Genomic DNA, 14096 nt, shown 5'->3' with positions numbered 1-14096 from the left:
TGCCAAGCATCCTACAGGATTTCTGTGACAGGGGTGGAAATCTGTTTTTCTAGGCTGGCAGTCACCTGCTCTGACTGCAGACATCAATTTCCTGCTTCATCCCCATGTCTCACCCAATGCATACCCTCCCCAGCTATAACAGAGGAGGAGGTATGGACTGCAGCTCCCTAATTAGCTACACAATCCTCAGCACCTTGTCAGCCTGTGCTGTGACTTTTTCAGGAATCCATTGGGAAAAAAGGGTCCATTTGTATTCATAGTCATTATTACAGATCTGAATTAGATTTTCCCTAATATTCTTTCTAGAGTTACTTTTTGATAGGTGATACTTCTCGACTCCTTAAATATACAGTTGCATAATGTTAAATATGTCAGAGAATGGTTGAATCAGTTTGGATGGTAAAATGATCACATATATCTGGATTAGATACCAGGTTAGTTTAACTTACAAGGTAGGTTTAAGTTTCTGAAGTAGTTCAACATTCAGAAATATAGGAGCCATATATTTATGAGATGCTATCTTATTGTCATCATTTAACTGAAAATAAAGTCATTCTGTTATAGTTTGTGTGATCCTTGGTTCTTTGGGACTAAGGCTATTCAAATGTAAGTTTGGTATTAATTAGAAATTTATATGTTGTTGTATCTGTTCAGAAATAAAGACACCCAGGTCTTAACCCAAATCCCTCTAATTGCAATATAGACCAGTGATTAATTTCTGAATCACAGCAGTGAAATCTGTTTGAAGCAGGATTAAAGAAGGGGTCTAGTGTATCACACAGATGGATGGTAGATATCATTGTTTCCTTCTCCTCAAGTGCATTGCATCTTATTTCCTCTAATGCAAAATTTAAAGTGACACTGAAGCAGAATGTGTCATGTCAAAGTGTTGTGGTAACTTGGTCTTAAAATTAAATTATATTAGTTTAAAAATAGATTTAGGAATTATTCTTAAGTTCAAGGCTTCCAAATGGTTGTGGCTGCAAAGACAGGAGAATTTTCTTATAGATGGGATTAATATAATTTAAATATATTATTCTTCAACTGCAGTTGAAGAGATGCTCTCATGGAAAGCCACCTCACATTTAGCATTTCTATGTGATACAGAATTTCCTCAACTTTGGGGTAGCCAGATCACACCAAAAAAGAGAGCTTTAGCTTAGAATTTAGATGTAAGTTCTACAGAAATGCTACTGTGTATTAAATACTGTGTAGTATGATATGTTAGAGGCTTTTAAAATATGTCATCAATATGTTTCCACATATTCACTGTCCAGATGGCACAGAAATGCTCAGTGTCCAAATAAGGATCTCAGTGCCCGGCACTGCAGCCCTGTGCAGCACAAAGTGTCCTGTTCTGAACTGATCTGTAAATTTGGTGTATTTCTATTCCAGAGCTCCTGTGACAAGGATGTCATCCTGAACATTCTCAGTGTCCTCACTGACTTGCTGTCTTTGGGTAAGGAAGCAAAGATTTGTGGCAATGGCTGTGGGCTAGGGCAGGAAAGGGATTCTCAAGTAAGTCTGGGAATTCATACTTGCATTCAAACTTGACTAGGTGTTAGCAAGGTGAAAAAAATACAAATTGTATCTATAGACCATCAGTCTTTACTCCTGTGTTTGGAAAACTGAACTTATTTCATGTGTTATAGAAAAGATAAAGAGACTCAGAGAAAGTTTCAACTTTTTCTTTTTAGTTTCGAAGATGCCCATGGGTTGCAGAGTATTTCATAATCCCTGGCAGTCAACCACTGGAAATGTTTACCAGTGCCATTGGAGAAAGCACTGTGAGACAGGGAAAGGTACCTGACTTTTCAGAGCCCAGGGACACTCTAATTCAGAGGGTTCAGCCTGCCTCCCAAAGGCATTCTGCCTTGGGGCTACAGGGAATGGATGTCACTTCATGTGCTCAAAGCTGCACAAAAAAAAATAAGTGTATTGGCAAAAGAACTAAAAAAAATTAGTCATGTTCTTTTTCCTTTCTGCTCCACCACAAAAATATGATCTGCTAAACAATTCCCAACCCAACTAAGCTGCCAGGCTGTGGGGGCTGCATTGGTGAGTTCTGGATCCTCCTGGGTCCCCCACTCCTGGAAGCCCCACCAGAGACATCACCTGTCCATCTGGGCCTCTCTTTTGGAGCCCTGCATCCCTGTTCCCCAGCTGGGTGCAAGGATTGCCTCCATGGGGAACTGAAGGAGCAGCATCCCCCAACCACAGAGCCTGGATCAATATTTGTTAACACGGTAAGGCTCCAAGGGCTGGAGTGTGGGTTCTTTGGAGACCTCCATTTATTTGAAAGCTCTCCCCAAGGCTTCCCTAGGATTCCTTTTCATTTGGCAGAAGCCCAGTGCAGCTTCAGTTCTTTCCCTGTTTAATTTCCAGTATCTAAGAACAGATCACTGAGCCTTTTGCTGCTTTGAAACCTGTCGGTGCCGCTGCTTATTCCTCTCTGCCACATCTCAATGCACAGTGAAAAACTTCTGCAGCACGTGGGTCTGAAGAGACAACGACTGTCTGTCGTGGAAACAGGCAGCAGAGCACACAGTTCCACCATGCAGCCACCACCCATGTCCCCAAAGACTCGTGGACCATTCTGCAAATGCTCGTGCGTTCACGGCACTCAAATATTCTCTGAAGGCCGTGGAAGCTCTGTGGAGTGCTCCTGGCAGATTGAGGCTTTGTGATGGCTGTGAGGGGATGTCCTGATCAGTCTCTCCTCGCTTCCCAGGCACTGGACGGAGGATTCACTACGTGGTCAGCAAGGGGGGCAGTGAGGCTCTGCTGCAGGCCCTGGCCACGGCTGCCCGGACGGAGCCGCCCGACCACGGCACCCTCCTGCCCCTGCTGCGGCTGCTGGCCAGGGTGGGCCAACGAGGTACTGCTGCCTGCCGGGGGGCTTCTAGGGGGAGGGCAAAAATGAGGATCATCTCATGGTGGCCTTCCAGTAGCTAGACGGGACAGACATTTTAGTAGGGCCTGTTGGTACAGGACAAGGAGTAATGGATTGATTTAGATAAGATGTACAGAAGGAATATCTCATGATAAGGATGATGAGGCTCTGGCATGGGTTGCTCAGAGAGATGGTGGATGCCCCATTCCTAGAAATATTCAGGGTCAGGTTGGACAGGACTCTGAGCAACCTTGTCTGGTGCAACTCATTGCAGGGGGCTTGGACTAAGTGGCCTTTAAAGGTCTCTTCTGTGTTTCATATATGGTGACTCAAAGCGAACCCCATGTTTTTCCATTTTCAGTGAGATTAATATTGGTTTAACTCATTGATACATTCAAATACCTTTCTTATAAGGTTTTGAGTTACAGGTCTTAATAAACATAAGTTTAGCAGCGCAGCTGCAATGACCTGGCCTTTGCAATAGTTTAATTCTCATTTTCTTTTCACAGATAGGAAGTTTGGGCTTAAAGTGCAGAAGGCAGAAGCCACTGATATAATACTGAGCTTGACAAGAAGACACCTGGGCCACCACCTGCTCCTCACCCACTGCCTCTGGGTCCTGAGGGTTTGTGCTTCTAATGGTGAGTGCCAGGATTTTCCTCTTTTCTTCTGTGTGACAGCCACCAGGGTTCTTTTTTACTCATTTCAATGCAAAGAAACATTATTCCAGGTAGGGTTAGTGCCTGCATGCACCATTAATACACAGAAAAGCACAAAAGCCAGAACAACCTTAGAAAAAGGTGCTCCTCAAGGGGCCTATGCAGCCTTTACAGTGCATTTCATCTGTGAGCTATGGAAATAAAAGTGCTGTAGTGAAAAATATTCATGGCAAAGATCTCCTATTCTGGAATATATATAGTCAATTCTTTTGCTCTGAGACTTAAGTCTCTATACAGTTGCCATTACCATAACAGCCAAATGTCTCACTATTGTTGATTGTATTGATCCTCAGAGCAGCTCCATGAGGGTGGAGAAGCAGAGGGTGAGAGAAATCTGTTACTTATTCAAGGTCCCCCAAGAAGCAGATATTAGATCCTGGTTTTCTGGCTAGTATCCCCTCAGATGTTCACTCTCCCAGCTTTTCTTGCTTGGCAATGCCCTCGTATTAAAGGATTCAAGCAAAGAGATTTCCAGTATTCTCTCTCAGGATCATTACAGATTCATATTGGCTTTCTGTGCTATAAAGCACAGAGCTCTTCAGCACATATTTCCCTTTGCTCACTCTAACCCTTTCCTCTCCTTCTGTACATCCCTCACCCAGCAGATAATTCTTGATGGCCATCCTGTCTGCAGCCTGCTCTGTGCATCCTGAGATTTAGCTCTCCTGGCGCCCAGCCCTGCAGGTCCCTTCTGCCTGGACAGGAGCTGGCTTCATACTTTGGGTTTCCTCAGGCAAGCAGCCAAGCCTCAACACTCAACCCCTCTCCCCATGATAAGCAGTATTTGAAAGTCTGAGTGTGGATGAAAATGCAGCCAAAGCCAGAAGATGAAATGTGCCTTTATTTGGGTTTCACAGCTGTGCAGTGACCCTGTGCTGCCTCTCACTCAAAGTTATGATTTGCCTACTTCCCTGCTCCCTGCTTCAGTGCACCTGCACTCAGTTCAGCTGCTGTTTCTGCAGAGGTTTTAGGATGCACACTGCAGCCTGTCCTCCTTTCTGTTAATATCAGACCCTAGAGCCCCAGCTCTGCACCTTTGCTGGAGCATCTCTGTTACTCTCCAGGTATCTCCAGCACTCTCCATTAATAACTTTGAATTTGTGGGTTCTGTGGCCCAGTTGGGAAGCCTCTGGGTTAGGTGAAAACCTGTATGGGTGTGATATCAAACCAGGGGATTACATGCTCCCAGCCTTAAAAATTATGGAGAGGAACACAAGGGAATCCAGAACCATACAAAGCTCTTGAGAGTGCTTAGGTATGAAAATAGTAAAATAAGTCCTTGTCTCACCTCATGCCCCGCTCTTGGCTGCTCCCTTCACTGCCACCAGATGTTTGTGGCTGCTCACATCCTGCTCTGGAGCAGGATGAGCTGGAGCAGCCTTGTCCACCAGCCTGGCTCTAATGAATTGCCAGGCAGTGTGAATGTAGCTGGCAGGCCTTGGAGGCTTTCCATCACAGGACAGCTTGGCAGGGACACGGTAGGACAGCAGGAGATGATGAGCCCTGTGGCAGCTCTCTGATGACCACTGGGAGATATCTACAAAACAGCCAAAACCCAGCAGTGGGCAGGCAGCCAGGGCTCCTTCTGGCTGCTGTTGATTACTGATCCTTTCACCTTGGTCGCATCCATTTAATATTTCAGGGCTGTATTTGTTCCTTCATTACACAGAGATATCCTCTCTCAGAGTGGGGAGGTCTGGCTAAACACCTAGGCTATGCATTAGGTATTGAAACTGCAAAATCTATCTAAAGAAGTTCCTAGTCTGTTAAAAAGTGAAGGATTAAAAGGAAAATCAGCCTAGATGAAATAAAACTGCATTCAGATGCCCCCCAAACCCACTTGCACTCTGCTGAATAACAGGACAGAAAGAAAACCCTGCCCTTTAAGCCCCTATGAAATGAGCTGTCCTCATTGAGTTGCATGTAGAAAATGTGGGATGAACTTGAGCTCTGTCATTTTTTTTCTGGGAGAAGACCCTGTTTAATTATAATTTGTTCTCTGGAGAGTACAATGTGTACAGGAAAAGGGGCTTTGGGGAAATTGGGAAAGAGCTGCAGGACTGATTTTGCACCTGATTTTGGCTCAGGTTGTGCCCACAGACAGCTTTGTGCTTCACTTTCAGTGTTTAAGGGGACCTGTGGAGTCCAGATGGGAGCCCAGAGAGCTCATAGCCCCAGGGGCAGCTGCTCTTCCCCACATCTCTTCTAAGCAATGTTTGCCAGCTGCCTCCTTCAGAGCTGACTGCTTTTTTCCTTTTATTGCCATAGTTACCACGGGAACTATGCTTGGCATCAATGGAGCAATGGAGCTGCTTTTCAAAGTCATCACTCCCTACAGCAAGAGACACGTCAGGACGGTCAGGTAGGCAGTAGCCCCAAGGGAACTCATCGTTCCAGGACAGCAAGAAATAAAATTCTGGTTCCACTTGAAGAGGCAAAGAAATCAGAAATGTATGCAGTTTCCACTCACTTTAAATCTGCAGGGTTTTTTAAGAGGCAGAAATAGTTCCCTGAAGGACACGTTAATGCTGTGATTCATCATATGATTCATGCTGGTGGCCCTTTATTTGTAGTGTGCCCTAGACAGCGATGGCAGTTTGATTGCAAGGTACCCTCCTTCCTTTCCCAGCCACAACTGGGTTTGGAGCAGCATGTGCTGGCAGCAGACAAGCCACTCCTGCCTCCCACTCAGCCAGAACTGCCTGCCACCATCAGCCTGGGGGTAGATAGAGTGGAATTGTGGCAGTGCTGCCTCATCCTCCATTTGCAGAGGGTCATGACTTGGTCATCATGATATTTTTGAAGTATGACAGTTCTTACTAGTATTAATTTGCATCTGCTTTTAAGCCCATCCCACATATTTCAAATAGTTCTTTCCTGAAGACATCAAGTCCATTTTATATCTTCATCTTAATGCTGATTGTTAGTCCCCAAGCTGTCTGTTCTGACCACTTTCTCAGATGCCATTCAAGGCAAACTTCATGAGAGCAAAGCACGTATCTCTGGCTTGCTCTTCAAAAGCAGGAGGAAGAATTTGCTGCTGTGAGCTGTGCCCACACAATCCCATTCGTTTAAGCTACACAGAAGCTGCCAGTTCTCCTGCTGGGACATGCAATGGCTTGTGGGGCACAGTCCCTACTTGCTCAGGCATGTGTCAGCAAGGACAAGGCAGCATTCAGCCAGTCCTGGCTTCTGCATGGACCTGACATGGGTGAGACCATGGCTGGTGATTGCTGAGGAAGCAGCTTCAGCTGGAGCACGAGGTGAGAAGGATGGACAGACACAGCACAACAGTTTGGCCACAGCTCGCTTAGCTGTGGTTGAAATGGGGGCCAGTCACCCTGGATGTGTTAAATAATACCCATCCTGCTGTTACCATCAGAGTGATACCAATTCTCTCAATATCATGACTTACACAATAACTGGGAAGGAATTTGAATTCATTTCCACCAGCCACCAGTGCTTAAGCTGCACATCAACACACGGTACTGTTGTTTGAGAAGTGCAGCTTTCTTCTAGTTCCTCTGCCTGAATGTCTGGAGATACACAATTTTTTTGGACAGTTTACTTTTCTAAATACGATACTGAGGGAGCCCAGCAGATGCACAACTTCCTGCAGCTGCCTTGTTGATGGGAGCCAACTCACTTTTGCCTGTGTTTTTGGCTTTCTAGCACAGTGCCAAGTACCTGGAACTACTTCACAGCTTCAGCTCTCTTAGACAAAGTACCTGAGTTCCACCAGGATGTTTCTAACACAGGCATTTGGATATTACCCAACTCAAAGAATATTACCAGTAATACTTTATTCCTAGGATATCTGAGCATCCTTCAACATTCCCCTCAGGCCTCATGTAATAACTTTAAAATTTAGGCAGCCTGGAGAACTGTTTTATGTATGACAGGGGTAGCCAGAAGGAGTTAGACCAAGAGCTGAGTTTGGCTTCTGAGGCATCCAAAAGTGATTGATGGGTTCAAGCCCCTGCTTAACTAAGCAAATTCCACTCAATTCCCCATTTTCCTGTGGAACTGTTGGCTGTGATAAGACCAGTTTTAGTTCTGCTTCTGTGATAGGCTAGGATCTGTGTGTGATGGGACTTGTGCCTGTATCAGTTTTCTGTTAAGCAATGGGACTGGTTGCCTAAAGTCTTTTAAAAATAATTTTGTGCAGAAGTGCTTTATTTTCCATTGACTATTTCCCATAGAGGAAGTGGAAACCTTGTTGTCTCTCACACCTTTCTAGCCGGGCTTTTTGCTGAGATACAAGGAGATGCAGGGATTGTTGCTGAGGGTCGCTCTAAATGTAGTCTCTAAAGTGCTCTAAAATACTTCTAAGGGAAACAATCAGAGAAACATGCTGCTTTTGATTTAAATGATTCCACACTGTCAATATGCAATATTTAGCTTTTACTTCCTTTTATCTGGTGTACAAGGATTGTTTTGAATTCTTCTGTGGGAATTTTTTCCCACTTGAACATAGACACAAACATCAGAAAAGAAAACTCAAAATTGCTCTCAGTAAATCCCATTTTATAGGTAATAAGCCTTTTTATTTATTACTGAAAAGCTTGAATTTATTTTTCATTTGAAAAAAGGTGTCTTGTGCATTAATTTTTGTCAACCTGAGATTTCTCACTGCTAGTTCAGTTTCCTAATTTTATTTTTATTTCCTAAAATATTTATGCTCTTCTTAAAACGTATTTTTCATGAGTGTGAAAATGGCACATACAATCTTTACACAATCGTTTCACAGGTAAAGATGATTTGGCTCCCACCTGCTCTTGGTCTAATGAACAAGAACCATAAATCAGCTGAAGCCTGGTGGCCACTCAGCTGACCTACCCAGGGCTCAGAGCCGTGCCTTTTGTTTCATAACTAGAGGCAGCTGAGAAGCTTAGTGGCACAGTGGAGACAGCCTGTTTTACATCAGAAGAACCACACAAGCCTGTTTTGTTTTAAAACACAACTGCAACCTATTAAAAGGCACTAGTTTCTCATAAGCCAGTTGAGGCTCTGTTTGTTTGCAGTTCACTTGGAAGTGCGACTTTTGTTGTGGAAAGTGGCTTTAGGAGACATTGTTGGTAAGAATTTAGGTCTTGAGCCTAGAAGAACAGATTGTAGAGTGGGTTACAGATCTTCTCTCCCAGCATTAGCAAATGCCTGGAATAGCTGTAGTCTGAAAGCCCTAAGCATCCTTGCAGCTCATCAGAAAATGGAGGTAGGTATGTATGCAGAAAATGTCCTTCCATGATTTGACTTGCTCTAGCTAAAGCTGTGTGAGGTGACTGGGGTGGGGAGCTTATGGATGGGTTTTCTGAGCTGGGGAGAAAGGATAAAAAGAGGTTATGTTCTTTGTCTACCTCAGCGTGTGCTCCCAGCTATCTGACACTGGTGCAGCTCTTCCCAAAGTGGCTGTGGCTATGCTGAAATTGGGAGTGTGGTAGTTTGGTGTGGTTCTTGGTCACAAAAACATCTGTTTATTTTTGGCTATCAACAGGGAGGTTGTAGAGAGCACCAGCCTCTAACTTACCAACAGAGGAAAATTCCAATGTTGTCCCAGAAATCCTTTGACGCTCACTTTGTATTTGCTCTTGATACCTTCTCTCCACTTCATAACTATGTGCTACCATGGTTTGCCTTTTTGCTGAGAAGGATCAGCCAGCAACTGTGGGGGCTGAGATTACCCTGGCTCTCTGATCAGCTGCCAGGAATGCAGCACTGAAAATGCACCGCTTCTCTGGTGGGTACACCCGCGTTCCCCTGTCCTGGGCTGCAGCAGGGCCAAGGTCACTTTAAGAATCTGCCCTGGAGAGTGCCCTGTGAGAGCTATTTATTTAGCCCTCTAAGATATGGAAACAAGATACATAGTTCTATTTATTTTTCCCAGTGGCAAAGCTCTGGGGTATTTAGAAATAGTCTCCCCATGCTCCAATTGACCTTCTCTGGGTAGGTGCCAAGTAGCTCTGATTCCCCTGAGACTGTGACTCATGGGCTTTATTGGCTTTAGTTAGGCATTTGAGGTCTTCAGCTTGTTGGTGCCATGACTATGGATCTCTCCAGATCTACCCATATCTGAGGGAAAAGCTACATGGAAAAAACACGAACCTCTCTGAGGTGTAGAGAACTCTTGAGTTAACCACTGTGGCATCCAAGGCTTAAGGCTGTCTTGCCCATCTCTCATGATGCTCTGCTGCAGAGAAGGTTCTCTGATACCGCTTACAGGGACAGTTTAAAATAAAGCCAGATGATGTTCTGCTTTTCTCATTTCTGTTTATGTCAGTAGCTGGGATATCTGATAGGAGTGTGTGTGGGATGCTCAAATCTTCACTCCATCAACACCTTCTCTAATGTAACACCTCTGATGCCTCACACAGTGCAATGATCACTGCTCTTTTCACCTTTCATCCTTATTATTCCCTGTATGTTCCACGGCTTCCACCCCTCTCCTGCTTTCCAGTGTTCCTTTCAATGCTGTTGCTTGTTTTCCCATCTTGTTCTGAGATGTCATTGGATGGGTTGTGGAATGTGACAGTGGGAGATGGTTGCTCTCTGGTCAGCCAGGAGCTGGTCTCTTCTGCATGACTCTGTCCAGGTTGTCAGGTATCTTCACCAGTAGCTTTGGAGGCTGTGAGTTTTCTGTGGCTATGTGTTGTGCAGGCTCTTCTAGGACTCCTCATGTTGAAAATAGAGTATCAAAGAGGCTGAAAACAAAACACTCAGAGTTTATCCTCCTTTCATAAGAGGAAGACCTGTGCCATTTAGAAAATGGCAAGTGGTGGGGTGACTGGTACGTTGGTCGCTCCCTCCATTATGTTTTCCTTTTCTGCTGTTAAAAGGTTGGTGCACAGTTTTATTGAAGCAATTTGGATAGTCTGTTAAAATGTCTTTGTTTTTTCAAACCTCTATGAGTACATCTATTTTTCATACTGAGCAGAGCTGGCTCATGGTAAGTGTTTGCATAAACCTCGTATGAAAGATTACAACAAGAGTGAGTATTCATCAGAAATAAAAACTCTTTCTGTGGGTATTCAGAATACTTGGCTTTCTACATTGGGCTATTCCAGTAAAGTTTGACTACTTAATTAAAAGTGGAAAGTGAATAAAAAAGGTCTGGGAATGGTGCCAAATTAATTCACTAGAAAATGTGATATGCAGAAATTATCTGCCTTTGCTCATGTCCAGCATTACCCACTTCTGACATTTGATCACAATTCTTCTTATGTTTGGTGCTTATGGGATAGTTCCATAGCCTCAAATTCTTGCTGATAATCTCTGTTTTCATTAAAGGGAGGAAATCCTCCCATGTAACTCTATTTCACCTGAGGTGGATATCTGGATTCCTCACATACTGAAGGGAAAAAAAAGCAAGTTCTCTTCACATGTGGTAAATGTTTGCCTCTAGAAACTTGGGGTCTTGAAAATGTTTATTTCTCTTTGTGTAGTAGAGGATGAGTCTGCAGTGGGCAACTGGAAGAGGCAAGATGGGCATTTAAAGCCGCATCAAGTAGAAGGTTGCTGAAAGATTTGTGGAGTCAGATCCCTCTGGTGTCAGGGCTCAAAACCCAGGAGGAGTGAGAATTCCACAGGGATCTTGTCTTTGCTATAAGTGCTCAGGGGTGATTTGAGGTGCGGAGGGATGAGCCTGAAACATGCAGGAATGTTGATGGCACTGTTGCCATGGCCATGAAGTGGTTCCTGTATCACATCCTTCTGTCGTAGTGGGAGCTGAGGAGATTTTTACTGGCTACAGGAAGCAGAGCTCATGCAAGTGAAAAGAGAAATGCCAAGGTGATCAAAGAGCACATGTAAAGCTAAAAGCCATATTTAATCAGATATTGTGTCAGATTGACCAAGGAGAATATGAAGACCCTGGAAATGCTGAAGATATAAGTTAAAAGGCTGTACACAGCTTCAAGTTAGGTTTTGAATATAGGGTTTTATATATATATTTTACTCTTTAGATAAAGAGAGAGGAGCTGTATACTGGGAATGACCTGAATACTGGACTTGCTTCTTCTGCTGAGAATGATGGGGAGGCATATGGAAGAGATCCAGCTGCAAATGTGTCCTAGACCACACTGCAGGCAGTTTGATTTTTTTCTTCTATCCTTAATCCTGGATAATGTCTTGCTGGTAGACCACCATAAATCTTTACTGCAATTCCACCCCCTGGGTTGGTCTAAACTTCCAGCTGCTCTCTTCTTGAACAGAATATGTGGTATATCTGGCCACTGTCAGACTGTATTTTGAGAAAGAGCAGAAATTCAAGGCACAAACATGGTGATTAGTTCAGGTTTTTAGGTTTTTCTTCAACTTGATAGAGAAGCTGTTGTGATGGGCTCTTTTTGAGGAATGCTCTATATACAGCTTTATGCCTTTGTTTATTTGGCAATGGTTCCTGATAGAAGATCAAAAGCAAATCATTCTTAATTCATCTTGTTAGTCTGTGTTTTGTCATTAATCATGTTGAGCAGTCTGGATATTTAATTGGAAAGTAACACATGATTCTATTGGAATGTGGTCAGAATTAATCAATGCTTAGCATTTTGAGAATAAACAGACACTATTTGGTTCACTTGATTAATGTAGAAAATTCATAGGAAAGGGAAAAACATTTCTGTTGAGCTATATTAGAGCTAAATTACTTGCTTCCCATCTAGCCTTGATCTACATGGGATTTATCCTGGAAGTCCTGTTAAATAAAACTAGAAAATACTGTTCAGAATGAGATTATGACAGCAACAAAGGAAAGAGTGTTGTCTTGAAAATTTTTCTTTATATAAAGTGTCTTTTCATCTTGACTAAAATCTCAGATAACATGAAGCAGGGATGGTTGCATCACTAAGATAAGTAAATAAACCCTACTGTGCAAATTTATTGCAATGAGCCATTGTAATAGAAGAAATGATCTTGGAGCCAGAGGTGTCCCAGTTTCATACAGTTCCTTCTCTTTCATTATTTTTTATGGTCTGTGTGGTTTCTCTCAAAGAATGACCTGTTCTAATATCAATAATCAGTCACAAAATCTCATTTCAGACTGGCGGTATGTCAGTGCTGCTTTGCAGAACAAATAGAGTTGCATTTCAGAATTACACTTTACTGGCATTGTACTGCTAATAGCAGTAGATGAAAGAAATTGAAAAATTAAGAGGTAGAGACAAGGGAAAAAGAGATGTTTTCAGGCGAGATTTGAAAACAGATGAGGAATTAGTGAGGCGGAGAGGAGCAGCATCTCCCAAGGTTGTTCCCGAGGTCTGGGTGAGCACGGGGCACGCAGAAATCCTGGTGCCATCTCTTGGTAGCGTTTGGAATGGCACGTTTCACCACCTCCTGCTTCCGAGGCATTAAAAATTGGTGAATGAGCATTATATGGAGAGAAATTCACTTCTGAGCTTAATTTTAGATGTCATGGGAAGCAAGGAACTGATTTATAAATCAGAAAGTTGGTGAGACTTATTTTGAAAGAGATGTTTGCCCTTTTCTTTTAGGTCTAGCTGATGTTGTACATCTATCTGAGGTCAGAGCTTGAAAGAGAAACAATGCTTTCAGCTGAAGGCCTTTCTTTGCCTGTCCATTATTTCTCCCCTTTGGTGAGCCAGAGTGCTATATTTGGAAAGATGCTGTGAGGGCAAGTCCCTGCTGCTCTCAAGTTGGCTTTTCACAGCCAGTGGCTATGGCAGATGCAGTTCATGGCTGGCTCGTGTGATGGCTCGGCTATGTCCATCCTTCAGGCAGCTCTGGGTTTGTTGGGCAGGAGATTGCCTCTGCCTGATCTTTAATCCTCCTCCTTCTCCTAACAAATGCTCAGGTTTGCTCCAGTGTGGGCTGCCCAAACTTCTTAGGACATGTGATCCAGTGTGGGAGTGTTATTCATGTTGCTGTGTCTGTCTTGCTGTTGGGATTTGTTCTAATTGGATTAAAACTAATGCCTGGGTGCCTCACTGCAATCCCCCGCCTCCTAGGACCTCTCTGAGGTGTATATCCCATGTAACCATCCCATGGAATCTACTGTCACTCCCATCCAAATGGGAGGTGTGACTTGATTTCATACATCAGTTGCATCTCTGACTGTTTCCCAGAGTTAGATGAATTGTTAATATAATAAATGCTGTCGTGCAGCTGAATATGATAGTCCCACATAGGAGGTTAGGTCAAGATTAGTGTGAACTGCTTTTGCCAAGCATTTTGTAAGTAGCATGTCAATCCAGAGTAGAGTTATTAAAAGTTTTTAAAAAAATTAGACTACAGCTAGAAGGATTATAAAATATTTCATAATTTAGGAAGAAATGAAGGGGTGGGATGACTTCTGGAACTTGATAGGCTATCTTTGAAATGTGCAGTGTGCAGATTCCTAATCTGGAGGTGCAGAGAGATCTTTCAACAGTGGTGGTGGGCCTATAGGAGTAAAGAAAGCAAAAAATCTAATGTTAGGAGACAAAGGATCTCTTGTGTCTGAAGTGTTAAACTGAAACGCTGTGGGCAAGTCA

The 14096-nt window shown here is 43.4% G+C and overlaps 1 protein-coding gene across 1 annotated transcript in view; it reads left to right on the top strand.

The window, feature by feature from the left end:
* Positions 1–786: 786 nt before the first annotated feature.
* AGBL1 (AGBL carboxypeptidase 1) overlaps positions 787–14096 on the top strand; it is a 249836-nt gene continuing 236526 nt past the window's right edge. Inside the window, 5 exon segments of the mRNA XM_031505750.2 lie at positions 787–894; positions 1396–1459; positions 2732–2878; positions 3403–3534; positions 5881–5974. Coding sequence (XP_031361610.2) covers positions 787–894; positions 1396–1459; positions 2732–2878; positions 3403–3534; positions 5881–5974 — 545 coding nt within the window.

Source organism: Lonchura striata, chromosome 11, assembly GCF_046129695.1.
Source record: "Lonchura striata isolate bLonStr1 chromosome 11, bLonStr1.mat, whole genome shotgun sequence".
NCBI classification, from domain to species: Eukaryota; Metazoa; Chordata; class Aves; order Passeriformes; family Estrildidae; genus Lonchura; species Lonchura striata.
This window is presented reverse-complemented; position numbering and strand designations above follow the sequence as displayed.